Raw genomic sequence first — 12,985 nt, forward strand, 5'->3', positions numbered from 1 at the left:
GGACGCTTGGGATTGCAAATTTTCATAAAGGAAGCCTTTGAGCTGGAGGTGCTTAGGCACAGTCTCAGAGCTGTGGAGTTGCCTGCTGCAGGATGGCTTCCTGTGCACTTGGTTGGGAAATGGGACCTGAAATGAGTCCTTGGCTGCCAGGACTTCCTGAGTGCTGGCAATTCTTGGAAGGGGAGCAGATGGCCCTGCCAGCCCTCAGTCACTGCTGAGTCAGTCTGATGGATCCAGAGTCAGGGGATTCCTGGCCAGCTCAGCCCATGGCTCTGCTGGGACCAGGCAGCAGGTCAGGCTTTGCTCCTCTCCTGGCAGCAGGTCACAGTCAGTGTTCCCTGCCCTCCATGGACAGCACAGTCCCCTGGCAGCTCTGCAGCAACAAGCTTCCAAACATCTGCCCCAATTGCTGTTCTTGCCGTGGGATGTTAGGGGCCAGGGGAAAGGCTCCAATTCCTTCCAGCCTGCAAGGAATTGATGTCAGTGCTCTGCAGTGCCCACAGTTCACAGCAGCCTTGGACAACTCCTGACAACCTCCAGCACCAGGAATTTTGTCATAAGGACACAGGTTTCCAAAAGGTGTTAACTTTTCTTAGTGATGCAGTATCTGGCGTCTGGAGGATTGCAGGCATTGTTCCTTCTTCCTTTTAGAGTCAGGGTGCTCCAGGTTTGTGTAAAACAAACCTTTGTTTCCAGGTGGTTCTTGCCAGAGCACATCAGGATTTGCTTGTTGGGGAAGTGGTTCAGGGTCCCTTTGCTGTTGTGATGCTAAAGGTGCCTCTGGCTCCAGGTGAGCTCACCTGAGCTCCTGGAAGAAGACAAACACTTAGCAACTAACCATGGCTGAGCAAATAATTTAAATACAGCTTCCTGAGGCTGCTGAGCCTCCTGCTAATTATGGGAGCTTTCTGTTTCATTTGGAGGGTCTGGAGCGAAGTGTTGGCTCTGGAAAAGCTTCCAGCTTTTTCTGTGGAGTTTTTCAGGCACCACATGGAGAGGTGCCAGGGCATCCCAGCCTCCACACAGCACTTCCCAGGCAGTGGAGCAGCCTTTGGCATGCCTGCTCTCCCTCCTGTGAGCAGTGTGGAATGCTGAACCCCGGTCAGCAGATGAAAAATTACCTTTTCCTTCCCCACCTGAACAACCAGCCCACTGCCAGCTCTTCCTGCAGGTGTGAAAGCCTTACCTCCAGTTTAAAGAGATGCAAATGAGAGTGGCCAGGGTGGGGTGTGGGGGCACAGAGTCTCTCTGGTTCCTCAGGTGGTTGTTCTGGAGGTTTCTGGAGCTGCTGTGGGGTTTGCAGGAGTATTTTACTAACAGGATGCCCCTGGCCGTGCCAGGTCCTGCTGTCACTTGGAGCAGCCAACTGGGTTTTCTGTGTGACTTGGCAGGAAAATTCACATCCATTTTATTGAACCAAAGGGAAGAAAAGGGGGGAAAAGTGCTGGCTTGTAGTAATAAAGGGCTTTGGAACATCTCAGCTGGATATTTTTCTTCACAAGCGAGAAGGCCAAATGTTATCTTGACATTTAATCTTTAATAATAAAAAAAGGCTCTTTGTTTGCCAGCGAAGTCCAAAATCTGTTTACTCTCTCATGCCTTATTTCTTTGAACTTGCTAGCTTAGATGTCCTACTTACCCTCCCCTGCTACCAGTGCAGAGCTGTGGTGAATCATTCACGGTGCAGAGCTGCCTTCCTTCCCTGTGCCCGCAGAGCCACCAGCTGCCAGCTGTGCTTCTGCTGACCAGCTCGTTCATCTGAGAGCGGGGATCCCCGGCTGGGGATGCAGGGCAGGGGCTGGGTGGCAGAGGGGCAGCCTGTGCCCAGCACAGGCCTTGCTGAGAGCACAGGGCTGGCTCCAGGCTGGCTCCAGGAGAGCCCTGTGCTCGGTCCCGCAGCTGTGACCCACGGCACAGGTCACTGCAGCCACCGGAGTTCACAACCCCCTGGGGCTCAGGGCAGGTCCTGGAAGGTGCAGCCAGAGGGAAAGGCTGAGGTAGCCTGGGGCAGCCTGGAAGGGCGGGGTGGAGGTGATGGGGTCGGTGCCCAGGGCGTTTGGGGCAGGCTGTGCTTGCTCTTGGGCCACGTCCAGCCCCGCTGGCCGTCGTGTCCTGGCGCTGCCCACGGTGGGGACACGGTGGGGACACGGTGTGGGGGGCAGAGCAGGCTCCCTGTGCCCCCAGGGACCTTGCAGGTTACACCCAGGTGTAGCTCCAGCTTCCTGCAGCCATCTCCATCCAGCTCCTCCCAGTCCGCTGACTTTTCTTTCACATTGAAACTTCTTCCTCATAAATTCTACATCCAAGAGCAGCCGTGAGGAATGCCAGAAGCCTGATCATCTAACATGCTTTAATATCTAAATTTCTTCTTCAGTATCATTCTTATTTACATTGTTTTTCTTTCTCAAAAAAAAAAAAAAAATTAAGGGAGGAAAAAAATTAAATTTTCTTTTACTTCCACATTAGGAGGTGAGTTGTCATCCACCCTCTGGAATTCTTTTTTTGCTTTTGATCTTTATTTATTTGTTTATAATTTTGGTTGATGTCCCAAGCATGGTTTTGGAGACGAAGGTAGGTCTTCGCTCTCCAAATCAAAAGGAAAAAAAAAAAAACTAAGTAAAATAACCCTCTCCTTGGTCATATTTAAAAGAGAAAAATCCAAACTGTTCCATTCCATATCATTTAAAGAAAAAAAAACCAACTACTGAACTATTTCTACAGCTTACTGATCTAAAAGGGCGGGTTTTTTTCCAAAAGTATCGAATGGATCCAAAAACGATTTTCCTAGACGTGATTCAAGTTATTTGCTGTCAACATTTTAATATCAATATTACCACAATGTGTAGTCTCAAACTAGTTCCTTTGTAGTTTGCATGGGATGTGAATGCTGTCTCGGCGTGCCCAGACCTAGAGAACTTGTTACTACTGCATGAGCATCAAGTCAGATGTTGAAAAATACCTATTATATTTTGTGATAATTTGGTGAAAATGAGCACCTCCAGTCTCTGGTTGCAGTAGTGTGTTGAATGATTGTTCTTTTTTTTGTTTTGTTCTTTTTTTTTTAATATATATCCATATATATATTTTTGGAGCTCTAAGCTTCGTAGTAGTCCGGGCTGACTCTTCTCCAGTACTTGCTCTCCTCTCGCATGGCCTTGGTTAAGTGTTAGAATTGGGCCTAGGCTGTTTATTCTGGTGTTTGGCTTTGTAATACCGGTGCATGCCCGGCGTCTGGCCTCATACCCAGCTTTATTCTCTGCACACCAGTCTTGAATAGCTACAGTGCTCAACCGAATTTTGGCGCACCCGCTTCCCCGGCAGGCTCCACCCCAGCGCGGCCCGGAGGCTTCCCCGGGGCCAACAGCCCCGGGCCCGTGGCGGATCTCTACGGCACGGCCAGCCAGGACTCCGCCGTGGGCAACTACATAAGCGCGGCCAGCCCGCAGCCGGGCTCGGGCTTCGGCCACGGCATCGCCGTAAGTACCCCTGCTGCTCGGGGGGTGGGGGTCTGGGGGCGGTGGGACCCCGGGGCCAGGGGGGCTCCTCGCCGCCGCTGCCTGCGAGCCGTGCCCGACCCGCCCGGCTGGGCTGGGAGCGATCCCCGATTGCCAGGGCGTTCCCGCTGGGATCGGCGAGGGTGGGAGCACCTCAGGATCGCCAGGTCCAGCCAGCCCCGAGAACCGGCCCGAATGGCCACCTGCCCTTTTAGGGAGGTTGTGTTTCCCTGGGGGCCAGCACCAAACCGTGAGAGCCGCGTCTCCAGGGATGGGGACTCCACCACTGCCCCGGGCAGCCCATCCCCGTGATTAATCACTGCTACGCTGAAGAAATTTTGAGATTAATCACTCTTGCACCGAAGAAATTTTGTCCTAATACCCAACCTGAACATCTCTTGGTGCAAACTCTCCCTTGGAGCCGTCTGCAGCCAGACGTGAGCTGTCTCAAAGAGAAATATTTAATAACTATGGGATTTAAATCCCCACTTGTCCACGTGGGCTTTCCATCAGCCCAACTACCCTTCCTGGCTGCTGCGCCTTGTGGCAGGCGCAGCAACAGTCCCTGCTGCCCCTAAAGGGGCGAGATCAGCTCATTCATCCGGCTGGTGGGACCCCATTGGGGGGACAGGCCGTGTCCTGCTCCCCCTCCCCTGTTTGCTGACCTTTGGGGTCACTCCCAGCCCCGAGAGCCGCAGGTTGGAGCGAGGGGCCCCGCTGGGCCGGGGGTCCCGGGGTGCCTCCTAACGCGGGGCTGTGATGGCACTAATGAGGGCACAGATCGGCTTGGCCAGGCTGCACGCGGCTGTGTCACTGTGTGTGAGCATGAATGGGGCTGGCCTGCCCTGGCACCCCCCAAGGGGGGCTCCTGCCCCTGGGAGCGCAGCCAGGAGCTGGTTTGATCTCCTGCACAGTCAGGAGGTGCAGAGGCTCCCCCGAAGGTCCCTCAAAGCCAGAGGAGAACTTCCCTCCCCGATGGAATTGGATGGGGGGAGCAGGAGTGTGGTGCAGACAAACCTCCTGGAACTGTTTTTTTTTAATTGCAAAGCAGACAAACGAGCCCTCTGCCTGGCTTTGTGCCCGTGTGCTCGATTCCCCTCCCGGGCCTGCCCCTCCCGTGGTCACACCACGGACTTGACAATCCCTCTGGATCAATTCTAGCACAAATACGGAATATTGCTGCTCTGCAAGGAGCTACATCAGTTCAAACTGCCACCTCTCACCACTTAAAACACCTCTTATTTCCATTTTTCACCTAAAAACCTGTTTGTGCTTGAAAACTTGGGCACTTTTTTCTCTGCAACATCCCAGTTTTTCAAGTGAAAGGACACCAGGGCCGAGCCTGGGTATCCAGATTTGTCTGCACTAACACTTCCCAAAGAACCATTTTATAATTGACTTGCAGATTGGTAGCCTCTTAATTCCCCCAATAACTGCAAAGAATCCCATAGCTTTTATGACATATATATTTATTTAACACTGTCCATTTACTAACCCTGGTTTAAAAATAAAGAAGGGAGAACCCCAAAGCTTATTTTTGCACCTGGGGGAATGAGAAGATGATGGTCTTGGAAAGGTGACCATAGGGCTGAGCACACCTGGTGACCAGAACAGCTCTTGGAAATCCCTATTCATGCTGGCAACACAGTCTTTCAAGTCCTTTGATAATTTCTTGGCAAAAATTAATAATCAGCTGTTCCCATGTATAGAGCACTGATGAACTTAACAATTGTACAATTTTAGGGACCTTTGATTGCAACGGCTTTTACAAATGGATACCATTGAAACGTTACACTTGGTTGGTTGCCATCTCACTTGGAGGTATTACAGTATATCCCATTTGTACTTTGTGCTGAACTACCATCTCCCCTATATTTACTTTAAGTGAACAATTTTTTATCTTCATTTCGTCTTTCCTTGGCCTTTAATCATTCCTTTCTGTGATTTGTGTTACTCAAATCAACCTCACGGGCTGGAAACTGGAAGAATGATCCAAAGCTAAACCAAAAGTCACTTTTTCATCTTCATGATGCTTCATGCTATAATTTGAAGGGGCAGAAAGCCCAGGAAGCTTTGGGGAATCACCCCCAGTGCCAGCAGCCAGAATCCCAGTGGGATCAGAGATCTGCTCCCAGCACTGCTTTAAACATAGCCGAGCCCCACTGCTTTATTACTGAGAAACCATCATTCTTAATTAAGTGCTGTACCAAATATTACAGCTAAAAGATAACATTGTAACTTGTAACCATAGAGCAATTATCAAGATTAAAAAAAAATTAAACCTGAGCAAATTAAATTAAAGGCATTACCTGAGCACCGCAGCCCTGGATCGCTGCCAGTTTCCTACCCTTTGAACTAAGCTCGAGTTAATTAAATGTTTAATTTTTATTTTTTATTATTATTTGGCCTTTGGCATATTCATCTTTGCAAACAAATATTCTTAACACTGGGAATGGCCTAGATTGGAAATTGCCATGAAAAGCAGAAGTTATCCCAATGAAATGGCACGGGTCTGCCTCCAGAGCTCTGAGCCCGGACAGGCAGATGGGATGGATGGGACAGATTTTATTTCCCTGCCTCTTGCCCGGTATTACACGATCAATGTCACATCATTTATGTTCAAAAATCAGTCTGTGTAATTAGAATTAAAGTTAGTCAAGGGGCTGGGAAGTGTGGAAATCGTTCAGAGACTTTAAACTACATAAAAATAGATTTATACCTAAACACTAGTGGATAAAGGGGGTTTCTATTTACTCTTCATCTCCACACACACCCCCAAGATTACCAGAAATTGTTCTGTCAATTGATTTGCTCCACCAAGGAGTGTTTTTTATGGGAAAGAAAAAAGTGCCATAAGCACTCTTGCTTAATCCCAGCTATTACTTGCACGTAGCAGGGCCCGTTCTGAGATCAATTTGTCAGAATCCTTCACGTTGGCTGGGCCGTCAGCCTCTGGAATAGTGAGGTGGTACCCGAGGCCAGCTGGAGCCCGGGCAGAGCATCATCACTCAGGCTAATTTTGCAGAGCCCTGCCAGCCTGAGGGGTAATCACTCCTCGCTCACACAGCCCATCGCTGCAGCCATCCATCGCTCACCGGCCAGCGCTGGGGCTCCGGCCATTAGCGACTTAAAAACAAAGTGCTTTTAATGTTGCTCATTACTAATTAAAATGGATTTGGAGAGGAGGAAATGAGCCTTGTTATTAATTCCTGGAGGAGCGCTGGGTTTGAAGCGCTGGCGGCAGCGGCTGCTCCCGCGTCCCCGGGCAGGGCCTGGCTGAGTTCCCGGGGCAGGGAGCAGTGCCCACACCCCTGCAGGATGCTGCTGGGACCTCACCCCAGCACAGCTGCTTGGGGATGGGCTTTGGGGTCATCAGGGACCATCCTGTCCTGGCCCCCGTCCCTGTGAGCGGCTGCCTGCAGGGCCAGTGCCCTAAATATTTAAATTTCTTTTACACCTCATATATCTCAGCTTTAAGCACTGGCAGGGACGGAGCCTTGGAGGCTGAAGCTCCTGTATAAAATAAATCCTGGCTGCCTCAGTGTGCCCAGGTAAAACTTGTCACCTTCCAGGCACTTCAGGGAAAACCCATTTTACCAAAGCTGTGTGAATTCATGGCATAACAGATGCCTGAGGAGCCGTTTTTGTCCTGGCCATAAATCACATTTTACTGTTCCTAAACTGGAAATCAGAGCAGGGAATACATGAGACCCCTCTCCCGTGGCTGTCCTGGGAACACCTCAGCATTCCAGCCCTCTGCATCCTCCCTCGGGGTGGATGGGGCAGGCTGTGGCTGCAGCGTTTGCAGACAATTTGGGGCTTTTTGGTTAAAACTCCTAATTTACCTCAATTAACTGTCCCTCTCCCGTGTCCTGTCCACCTTCTCCCCACGCAGAGTCTCTCTGGATGTCCGGGCAAGACAGGGCGAAGTTTCTGAAGGAGCCCACGGTTGGGTGATCTCATCAGACTTTGAGCACTACATCATCATCACCATCACCACCATCATCATCACCGCCAACGCAAACTGGAGGTGGCACTCGAAGGACTTGGGTTGTTTAAAATCTCTCTCATCATCTCATGAATCTGCTGTACTATAAAAACAACAGCTTTTAAAAGTATGTATATAAAACCCATTTCTTGTTGGTTTTATTTTCTCGGTGGGTTCCCCCCTCTTTTTAAGCCTCTCCAAACCCACATCTTTTGGACATAGTCTCGTAGCCACCTAGTCGCAATTCTTTGTGTATGTAGCGAGAGCCTAACCATAGTGTAACTGTTATATTAAGGGGTTTCTTTTGCTTCTTCTTCCCCACCTCCCCTCCTCCTCCTCCTCCTCCTCCCTTCTGTTTTACGTAGTTGTTGTTGCTTAAAGGATGCTGAGATGGTGACAGGAGCCTCGGGCAGGGCACGGGGAGGGGGGAGCAGCAGGTTCTCTGGCCCTTCTTTTCCTTTGTGGCGTCTTGGTTACTCTAATTCTCTCTATTTTCGGCAATAAGGCGAGGGCGACAAACTTTTTGCGCGTCCTTTTTCTATATAAGTGCTTTTTTTTGTTGAAAGAGGTGATATAAGGTTTTTTGAAATTGTGAATTCTGAAAAAAAAAAAAAGAAAAAAATAATAAAGTGCTGTAAATACAATTCCATTAACTACATAGAAACTATTAAGAAAGAGAAATACAAACCTATTTTTGTGATGGAGTCAGCCTAAGGCAGTTTCTCTATGGAGATGGATGAGCAGACACAAGGAAGTTGTTGCCTTTGGGAGCGGCTGCCGGGGGGGCCGTGGTGCTGTGGGACCCTCCCAGCTCGCCCAGTTCACACCAGCAGTTCACTCTCACACGTGCACAGCTTGCAAAGGAACAGTCTCGTGGGATTCTTATTTTAATTTAAAACGTGCTTTTCCCAAAACTGATCAAGAAGCTACGATTTTTCCTACTTAGCGCATTTACGGTTCAAAGCACACCTTTATTTTGGTTTTTATTTTTGGATTTTGGGTTGGTTTTTTGTTTTAGTCATTGTTTTAAACTAGATCAACTTGCTGTCCAGTCATTTCAGCTGCTCTGGGCACCCCATGTGGGCAGAGCAGCGTCCAGCTTGCATGGTTTCCTTTATTACCCATCACCTTCTGTATTGTCAAATTAGAAAGCAACTTTGGTTGGTTTTGATTTCTTTTTTTTTTTCTTTTTTTTTTTTTTTGGGAATACCTCAGTGCTACAAGTTTCACCCTAGAAGCAACGGAAGATTTTAATTTATTGTAGTTGTAAACAGAATTTAAAAGAAATAAAGTATAAAACATCATTGCACTGTGACTGGTAGGGGAAAAACTGACAGTTTCCTATTTGCACATGTTTAATATTTGGCTGTTATATATATGGTCCTCTGTTGGGGGAGGAAACTTATGAAGGATATTTTTTAATTTAATTTTTTTAATATTGGTAAATAGGCCTGCAACAGCAAACTAGAAGTACAACATGGTAGGTGGCATTAAGAACATACTGTAGTGTGGATATATTTCTTCTTTTTTTAACGTAATATTGACAAGTTTTATTAATATTTTTTTAAATTGTTACGTTTATAAATTTGGTACTTTAGGTACAGCCAGTATAAGACACTGAATGCGACATTTGTTAAAAAGAGCTGCTGCACTCCTATTTTTGTAAATTTTACTAACAAGTAGACTAATGTAGACATTCAATAGACAAGGTAGAGCAAGGCATCTTTAACAAAACAAGGCACCATACTGCTAACCGAAAGGAGAAACCTTGTTTTTCTTGTTTTTAAAAAAAAGAATCATGCTTTTTATGTAATATTTTAGGTTTTTTTCTGATTTCAGAACAACCAGGTTTAAGCAAAATGCTGGACGCTTTTTAAATATTGAGACTTGATCAAGTAATAAAAGAAATAAAACCGAATTCTTTAAAAAATAAAAAGGTAAAAAAAAAAAAAATACTACGAACCAAATTCCCTGCGATTCAGTGTGCCGTCAGGGAATTTTTTATTGCTATTTTGTCAATGTTGATGATGTACTGTACTACCAGTTGGTTTTCCTCTCCATTCCCTGTCACCTCATAGAATATTCTTTGTTGATCATTGTTGTATGTTAATAGTGTATAAAATGGCTTATCTTGTAAGAGTGCTGTCCTGATGGTAGTGTAGTGAATTTTTCCCCCCCTCTTTCTCTCTTCCTCTTCTAGTACATATTGGTAGGTGTATCGTAATTAAGGTTAAAAATTTAGATGTAGTTATTCAGATTTAGGACCAGTAAGGATAGAACTTTCTCTTATTTAAGAAAAAAAAAATTGCTAATAATTTTGGGAAGGTTTTCCTTTTTTGTTTTTTTTTCTTCTCTTTTTTCTTTCTGTGCTTTTTTTTCTCTTGTTTATTATTTTTCTTTTGTTGATCTGATGCGGTTTCAACTAACCAAAGGTCTCACAATGTTAAAAATGCTGGCAAACTCTTAAGGCATTTGTAGATCCCCACCCATGACTTTGGAAAGGGGATGTGCCATACTACCTTAAATGCTAATGCTAGATATGCAAAACTGGATTTTTTTAATTTATTTTTTAAAAGAGGGAGGCACGGTATATTAAAACGATTTTACTAAGAGAAAAAAAAAAAAACATATTTTTTTAAGAATGCTCAGAAGAAATTGCTAATCTGTGTGAATATGTTTTAGATGTTTATATACCTTTTGAGAAGTCCCAGTGGCCCATAGCACAAATGTCGTGGAATCCAAGATGTTTTGATGTGGCTACCTAGACTAAGGTTCACGTTAGTCCCCCACTCATCTAGAAATCAATTTTGAAGGACTTTTTTTTTTTTTTTTTCCTTTTTCTTCGTTTGGGGGTTTTTTGTAAATTTTTCAGCACAAAGGTTCAGCTCCACCTTTGTTTTACTCAAGCCCAGGAGGGAGCCAAGGATGGTGGAACCGTGGACTGGTCTGGGTTGGAAGGACCCTGGAGCCCGTCCAGTGCCACCCCTGCCATGGCAGGGTCACCTCCCGCTGTCCCCAGTGTCCAGCCTGGCCTGGGACCCTGCAGGGACAGAGCCAGGGCCTCTCAGGACGCCCTGCCCGAGGGACAGAGCCCTTTGGCTCGGGATCTGCAGCCGGGATGAGCAGCAGGAGCCATTTCCAGCAGGTTGGCTGACCTGCCACCACCGGGGACATCCCCCTGAAATAAATCACCCGAGTCCCTCGGGATCGGCTTGGTTAAGGCAAAGCCCGATCTGTCCTTTGGGGTTTTTATTTTTTCTTACACTTCATAAATGTTCATTTTGAGTTGAATTTGTAGCTTGGACTTTAAGGTAGCATGGCTCTCTTTGCTGTAAGTTGATTTTTTTTTTCCATTGTACAGCAGCGTCTGCTGGTGAATGTCACTCATCTTGCTAGGCTTAGTTAAATCATTGGGTAATTGTGGGTGATAACGACCTGAAAGGTGTTGGGATTTCTTTTCTTCCCTGCTTTCATCTGTAGTGTGAATGAGGGCTAGCGACTCCAGCCACAAGTCCCTTCCTGTTTCGTTTCTGCCATTCACTCAATGCAACATAATCAATAATAAAGCAATATAGTTTACTACATTTTTACTGAAGGCCAGCCATGGTTCTGTATGATATTGCATATGAAACTGTTTACAAAAACAAAAAAAAGAAAAAAAAAAAAAAAAAAGAAAAAAAAAAAAAAGAAACAACACTAACTCATAGCTGTCTTTTACGCTATGGCGATGTCTCTTGGGTGGAATCTTCTGAATTCTTTTTTTTAGTGGTTTGGTTTGTTTTTTTCAAAGCGACATAGTTGAGAGAGAGGGAGAGAAGTGAGGTTAGTGTTAGAAGAGCCAGGATGCCTCGCAGACACACGGGCACAGACACTGTAGAGTTTCCTACGTACAGAATCCAGCCGGCCCCGCGCGAACACTACGTGAGGAGATTCTGTAAGCTAAGCAATACTTTAATACTGTAATTAAATTACCAAAAAGAAAAACCACAATAATAATAAATAATAATAATAATAATAATAATTTTTAAAAAGAAAAAAAAAAAAACATAGTCTGAGAAAGCAAATCCTCGTGGTGGGTTGTCAGCCCCCCCAGCAGTCCGACCGTGTTGTGTGGAGAGCTCGGTGTCCGAGCAGGGCCCGGTGGCCAGCGAGGTCCCCCCGGCCCAGAGGGGTCCCCCAGGCCCAGAGGGGTCCCCCCAGCCCAGAGGGGTCCCCCAGCCCCGGGCTCCTCTGTCCGTGACCGTCGTAGGTAGCACCCCCATCATTCTCTGTCGTACGAGGTCTGAACTCCCATCAGTACTAGGATGCGAGTGAGCATTTCAGGTGGTCATAAATGTACCTAAATAAACTATGGCACAGTGGCAGGCCTAGCCCTTCCTTTTATACTTTAGTATGAACTGATGAGAACTTTGGTAGTGACTTTTTTTTTATATATATACATATATATATGTATCTATATATATCAAGCATCTTTCAGGTCTCTGTGTATGGCTTTCTGAAGCCCTGTTGTAAAATACTATGTGGATGGGGGTCTCTCACATCACAGATGTGGAAAGTATAATTTTATATTTGTATTTTCAAATAAATAAGTTTGTGAAAGGTTTCCATCCTCTACTGTGGTCCAGAAATCAATGTGTTTGTCTGACGAAAAAATACAATAAACTGTTTTGAACAGATCCATGGAGTCCATTTCATTGGGGGGGGGTGTGGAATATTTATTCCTGGGGGGTTAGATCAGCCCCATCACCCCAAAACTCATCACCTTGTTGCCCGTCCAGCACATCCCTGCCCAGTGCCCCAGGGCTGGGCCCTGCCAGGCACATCTTTGGCACCCTCAGCAGCACTGATCCTGTTTCCAGGAGGGGCATGGGGTGGCCCAGTCCTGCTGGATAAATTCCCAGTCCCCCACACCCCTGCCGTGTATTTTCCTCACTGGAGTGACCCCTCGCAGCTCGGTACCACCAGGGGCTGTTTCCCTTTGGCACTTGGCCTGGAGAGGAGCCAGCTCCCCCGGCTGTGAGCACTCATCACTCATCAGTCCTTTTGCCTTTCCTGGGGAGAGCAGGGCAGGATGGAGGGATGCTGCGGCCCCTCCGAGGGCTGCATCCCCTGCGGGGTCCCGGGGGGCTCAGCCCGTCAAGGTCAGCACGGCAGGATGCAGGACGGGCTCTCTGCAAAGCAGTCAACACATCAAGCCCTTAATGGGATTGATGATTAGTGGAGCACCGAGGGGAAAATTAGATTAGAAAAACAAATGAAAATAATTTCGGAAGTCATGTTTGTTCGGGGTGGAAGGAGCTTCCACTGCGAGGGCTGCAGGAAACGATTTGACTGCAATCCAGAAGAAAAGGAGCGCGGGTCTGGAGTACATTAGTGTGGTGGGAGGCCGGGAATAGCAGCCACTTAACCCTGTCATTCAGCAAACATTAGTGAATTATGAGTGTATTATATGTGGGTGATGTGTTTTGTGCAAAGCCCGCGGGCCCGCTGTAGCAGCACTGAA

The 12,985-nt window shown here is 46.9% G+C and overlaps 1 protein-coding gene across 6 annotated transcripts in view; it reads left to right on the forward strand.

Annotated features, from left to right (window-relative positions):
* The window catches only part of MSI2 (musashi RNA binding protein 2), a 199,929-nt gene extending 187,985 nt beyond the window's left edge, over positions 1 to 11,944 (forward strand). For 3 of the 6 annotated variants that reach the window (XM_084219019.1, XM_084219021.1, XM_084219022.1), the window contains 3 exons: positions 3,268 to 3,476; positions 5,238 to 5,315; positions 7,390 to 11,944. In XM_084219019.1, coding sequence (XP_084075145.1) covers positions 3,268 to 3,476; positions 5,238 to 5,279 — 251 coding nt within the window. In that variant the 3' untranslated portion in view covers positions 5,280 to 5,315; positions 7,390 to 11,944. The remainder of the gene's footprint in view (positions 1 to 3,267; positions 3,477 to 5,237; positions 5,316 to 7,389) is intronic. The other 3 variants (XM_084219023.1, XM_084219024.1, XM_084219020.1) reach the window with 2 other exon arrangements.
* Positions 11,945 to 12,985: the final 1,041 nt, after the last annotated feature.

The sequence above is a fragment of the Fringilla coelebs genome, assembly GCF_963513975.1.
Source record: "Fringilla coelebs genome assembly, chromosome: 20".
NCBI lineage: Eukaryota > Metazoa > Chordata > Aves > Passeriformes > Fringillidae > Fringilla > Fringilla coelebs.